This window comes from Sinocyclocheilus grahami, unplaced genomic scaffold (assembly GCF_001515645.1).
Source record: "Sinocyclocheilus grahami isolate Dianchi unplaced genomic scaffold, SAMN03320097.WGS_v1.1 scaffold68.1, whole genome shotgun sequence".
Taxonomy (NCBI): domain Eukaryota; kingdom Metazoa; phylum Chordata; class Actinopteri; order Cypriniformes; family Cyprinidae; genus Sinocyclocheilus; species Sinocyclocheilus grahami.
This window is the reverse complement of record NW_015505247.1, coordinates 170204-175836: the sequence shown is the minus strand read 5'-3', so window position 1 is coordinate 175836 and position 5633 is coordinate 170204. Positions and strand designations below refer to the sequence as shown.

The following is a 5633-nucleotide window of genomic DNA, read 5'->3' as shown; positions in this document are numbered from 1 at the left end:
CCTAAAACCCTAAAACATTCTTTCAAAGGTTTTCCAACACATTCACATGTCTACACACTCAAAGAGCCACACACACACACACACACACACACACACTGAAACAAACACACAGGGACCGGACCATCTTAATTGTCATTCCATAGACGAGCTGGCCTAGTTTCAAACCCTACACACTGTACAGAACACACACTCAAAACACACTGCAGCAGCTTGTAAAATGAACAAACACATGCTCTTAATCTAAAGTAACGTCGGTATATCTAAATATATAACGCCTTTATCCAGATTCAGTTTTGTCTCTGAAGTAATTTTCTCAGAATTAGGGTTAACAAAAACTTATTTTGAACATAAAAAAGTGTTTAATTTGAGTGGAAATTTAGGCTTGTTCTTGATTAAATGTTTAATTCATTAGGACACACCCCAATATTCACATAATTTTGAATATTCGGTGACATCCTTTGAATTTAATATTTGATAACACTTCATTTTACAGTTTCCTTGTTACAAGTTACATGTACAGTAGTAATGCGCTGGGTGTGTGTTCACAGTGTGTGTGTTCACTACTCACTGCTGTGTGTGTGCACTTGGATGGGTTAAATGCAGAGCACAAATTCCGAGTATGGGACACCATACTTGGCTACATGTCACGTCACGTCACTTTAAATTATGCACAACTACAAGCAACTAACCCAAACCAAACCCTAACCTTAACCCTAAAGTAAGTACATGTTATTAATATTACTCAGTACTCAATTGTATAATTACACTGTAGCAAACACTGTAGCTTAAATAAAGCTTAACTAAAAATCTCATACATATCTCAAAATAGCCAAATATTGTCTGATTCCTCGTTTTGGCCAACATAAATGGGTCTATCACTATACTAAATCGTTGTATTGTTAAATATGTGCTGTAAAGCCAAATTAGTTGTCTTAACTGTCTGATCAAAGTTAAATAACATAATTGTGACGGTGACAGAATAAGAAATGAGCTGAGTGAGATGTTACTCTTTCAACTCTGTGATCTCAAATTACCCTCAAAGAAACACATGCGATCAAGCAAATACACACAAACACATCACCTCTCTATGGCTCCTGCACTGCCCCCTTTACCCACTCCATCTTTTAGTCTGAATAGAAATATAGCATTTTCAGAGAGAAGAGAGAGAGAGAGAGAGAGAGAGAGAGAGAGAGAGAGAGAGAGAGAGAGAGAGAGATGGGGTATTACTGGGCAGGAAAAGTACTAATCCTCTGCCTTGCTTCCTTCCAGCCAATGATACCCAGAAGCAACTGGCAACAGCTGCTCAGAAAGATCCCAAATCACATACACAGTCTAAGTGTATTAACATGAATATGCAAAGTAAACCCATTTATAACTCAAAATTTTAAACAAAAACAGATTCCCCTTAACATGTGACACACTGTTTAGTCTATCACACAGTATAAACGGCTAATAACTGAAAACAAAAGTTTCTTACAGCCTGCTGTCCTTGTGTAACATTATAACAGTTTATAATGCTTGCACGCTGTTAACTATGCCAGCACTTGATCACTTTCAGTTACAAACTGATCTGTGTGCGGTATAAGCTTTGTTACACTGTCATTAATGCATTATTAATGCTTTATAAACTATTTATACGCATCCCAGGAGAGAAAGCAGCCATCATAGAGTACTCTATGTTCCTGAGCAGCCTAATATATAAGATGCTATGCCAAAGCTTAAATCTAACCAAAATCCAGAGGAGCTTGATGGACGAACTGCTGTTTGTGCGACACATCAAGTACTGGTTTGTTGTGGATGTGTGTGTGGGATGCTATGTGTTGGACCAGGAATATTGCCAAGGCAGAGGTTCATTCCATGGGTGGTAAAGGAGAAGTGTACATGACTCTGTGTGTGTTTGTTGGACTTCTTACAGCACATAACTTCTGCCATCTGTTCATGACTGCCAGAAGTGGTATAGGGGAGCTGAGGGAAATCAGCAACACACACACTCAAACCCACGTTGACTTGGCTAAGTGAGGACTTAGCATAGACTTCTATTGTTTTTATATAAAGCTAATTATAATTACTAGAGACTAACTCTAACCCTTAAAGAAAACCTTTTAGAACACCCCAAAGTTTGGGGTCTGTATATATATATATATATATATATATATATATATATATATTTAATGTTTTTGAAATATATATTTTATGCTAACTATGATCTGTATAGTTAAAATATATGCTCTGTATATTAGACGTGAAAAAAATATATATAAGAAAGAGTCTGATGAGAATGGTCATGGAAAAACATTTCAGTACAAACCTGTGATGTCTGTCAGTAATGAAGCAAGTCCTGCTACACTCTGATGCACACACACACCAAGCTGTTTGTTTTACCACTTATGACTCTATGTAAGTATCTAAGTAATGTCCTTCAGGGGAAATGATAATTACATTGAAGACACCCATCCTACAAGTTGACAGGCCAGCAAGTGTGTACGTGCTTCACACGCCTCTGCCTCTGTCTATATGTACAGGTGTGTGCAATACCACGCAGGTATTTGGTATAAGGAAGTCTCTCCGTGTGTGTGAACAGGTGGTTGTAGACGCCATTCGGAGAATGTGTTTCTTTTCTCATTAATAACGCATCTACTGTCCTGCAGTGAGTTTCAAAGAGCATTAATGAGGTGAACAAACCCCAACTAATAACATCAGAACAAAAGAAAAACACTCACACGAATGTGCAAAGGGTCTAAAATTGTACATAATCGTAAGTAGTAAGTAATAAGAAGGAATTGCAATATAATGTCTGTTTAAAACATAATGAACATTTAAGAAATGCCAGTTTTGCATAAACACACACACACACATGTTGTATTGCGTATCAAGACTAAAGAATTAGGACATGATATTCTGCCTTATAAAATGGATAGTTCAACTTTTGATTATCAATTCTAATTGGATGAGCCATGTTATGCCTCATATTGTCATTATACATACAGTACATATATGTATGTATACACACATATACATCATAACAGCCACTTTATATTCAGCTTCATGCTGTGCCTAAGAACACATTTTACTTTTGTTAACTTCACTGTAATGTGCAGCTTCTTGTGGCTTACTGCTTTAATCTGTCTGTCTGAAATTATCAATTTAACTTACTGTCACTGGATACACAGACCTAAAAAGATGAATAGAGGAATAGAAAGAAAGAGAGAGAAAAACAGGGGATTTGGTGGTTGGGATTAGAAGTGAAAAGGAGCTGGGTGGTGAAGTGTTTGCAGGTTCTTGTCTCATAACAATCCCTCTTTGTTTATGCTGTGGTTTTGCTGAAGACTTTCTGCATTCTCTCCTTTGGACCATGTGTGAACATTAACTGTAATTCTATCGCCATCTCCTATATTTTACCTGCTATCAGTATGAGAAATCAGATCCACCAGCAATCAGATGATCTCTCCCAACACACACTCACAGAGCGGAGAAATGGGCCAAGAAAGCATCAAGCTCATTTGTATTTTCTAAGTGACTGTAACATGTTGAGTATAGCCATCTAGAATCCAAACACAACAGAGACTCAGGTGAACTCAGCCAAGAAACCTGTCTTTAACAAACAACTGATAATTATCAACAGCGTGGGCGCTCATCCCTGCCCACATATGCAGAAAATTCAGACACCTATCTGTGTGGAGTGATAAGCTATTTTTCAGTCCACACACACACGCGCGTGCGCGCACGTGCGCACATGCGCTTAGCTGTCATGTAATCTGCTCTGCATGGCCTCATCCGTCAACTGCAGGATAATAAATCAATGGCAAGGACAAAGTGTGTTTACATAATATCAACTACACAAGTGTTCATTGCAACAATACCCATTTTGTGCCACTGTACAAACTACAGGAGCTGCAACTCAAGCTCCTTAAAACACACAATCACTGACAACCTATTCATTTTCAGCAAGTGAGCAACACACAATCCTCTGTTTTTTTGAAAGTGTCCAAAAAATACATTTGAGAAGTGCTTGCATTGAGAAAAGGTGTGCATCACAGAGGTTAGTGAAGCCCAAATCAATTTAGAACTTTAAGTATTTGATGAGGGTTTACAGATTTCAAAAACAGGAGGTGCAAATATTCAGATGAACTAAAATGAATCACTTAGTGTGTGAACAGGGTTCGATTTATTTATTTAAGATAATTGACTGATTCATTAACAAATAAAAAAATGTATATGTAGGCAACAAAATATTTCAGAGCAAATCATAACTACAAAAATGTATATTATCTATAGAAATGACATTTCCAATCATTTCCAATAACTTTATTGTTCTGATTCAGACTAATGAATCAATGAACATAATCTGTTTATTAGAACAAAATATTCGCAAATCAATCTTGGTATATCTACAGTGGGAATAGAAATGAATCACCCCCATTTAAAATAATTAAATTTTGTAATCACAATAATCACAACACAGACCCTCCCTGGATCAGGATGTCGCTCCAAACTGGATGAAAGAGCCATGAGGAAACTGGTCAGAGATGCTTCTAAGAGGCCTACAGTAACTCTGAAGCAGTTACAGGCAAATATTGCAAAGTCTAGACGTGTAAAGTAAGTAGAGACATATCCCAGCTGACTAAAGGCTGTAATTAAAGCAAAAGGTGGTTCAACAAAATACGGACACAAGGGGGTTATCCTTTTTCCAACTCAGTGATTCTGTGTTTTTTTTTCCCTGACATGTTGGTGTTATATATTTCACTTTTGCACTGAGTAAATACAGCTAGAAAAAACAAAAACTGTGTCCATCCTCATTTCTGAATTACAATACTATTTCACAATATTTCTGTTTTTACAGTATTTTTCATCAACTAAATGCAGTCTTGGTGAGCATAAGCCTTCCTTCAAAAACATTAAAAAAATACTTACCCCAAACCTTTGAATGGTTTATGCACGAAATATATATTCAAAGTTTCCATGACTTCCAGGCGTGAAAAATGCATTGTAAAAACTCCCTGATATTTCCAGGTTTTCATGAGCGTGAGACAGAGAAGGTGAGGTGTAATGTCTGACCTGTAGGCTCTGGGGACAGCAGGTGGGCACTGTACACCGGAGGGAAGATGAGGGCCGCGAGGTACAGAAGGAGACAGAGCGGGACCATCCCGGGCCGAGTGACGCGGGGACGAGTGTCCTCACCACGGAGACCAGATTCAGACATCCTCCACCGTTCCACACATGCTGTCAATGTAGTGCTGCCACACACACAAACACTGAAACACAAAAATATATTCAACAGTCATAATAGAGAAGGAACACAGAACACACACTTCATATAACAGCATGAAAAGTAAAAATGCTCACAGATATTCAATAAAACTTAGGCCTGTTGCTTTGTTATTTTGACATGGAACAAATTGTTCAAAACACTATTGAAATGCTGTGCTGACGTGCAAATGTCTGCAGCAGTCTCTCTGCATATATTGTGAATTGAAAAATAAAGTGCGACGACCACAAACAACTGCCACGAGCAAATGAAATGGAGTGATTTCACATTATATGTCCCGCGCTAGTTTAGACGAGACTGGGATTTGTTGTAAACTCTCTTTTGCCATCTTATTCTCCCTTTTTTTTCTTCTCTCTGGTTGGTCTAC

The 5633-nt window shown here is 37.8% G+C and overlaps 1 protein-coding gene across 1 annotated transcript in view; it reads right to left on the bottom strand.

The window, feature by feature from the left end:
- Positions 1 to 5252, bottom strand: part of LOC107585263 (fibroblast growth factor receptor 3-like) — a 34238-nt gene extending 28986 nt beyond the window's left edge. The window contains exon 1 of the mRNA XM_016272210.1: positions 5056 to 5252. Within this exon, the coding sequence (XP_016127696.1) occupies positions 5056 to 5200 (145 nt within the window). The 5' untranslated portion in view covers positions 5201 to 5252. The remainder of the gene's footprint in view (positions 1 to 5055) is intronic.
- Positions 5253 to 5633: the final 381 nt, after the last annotated feature.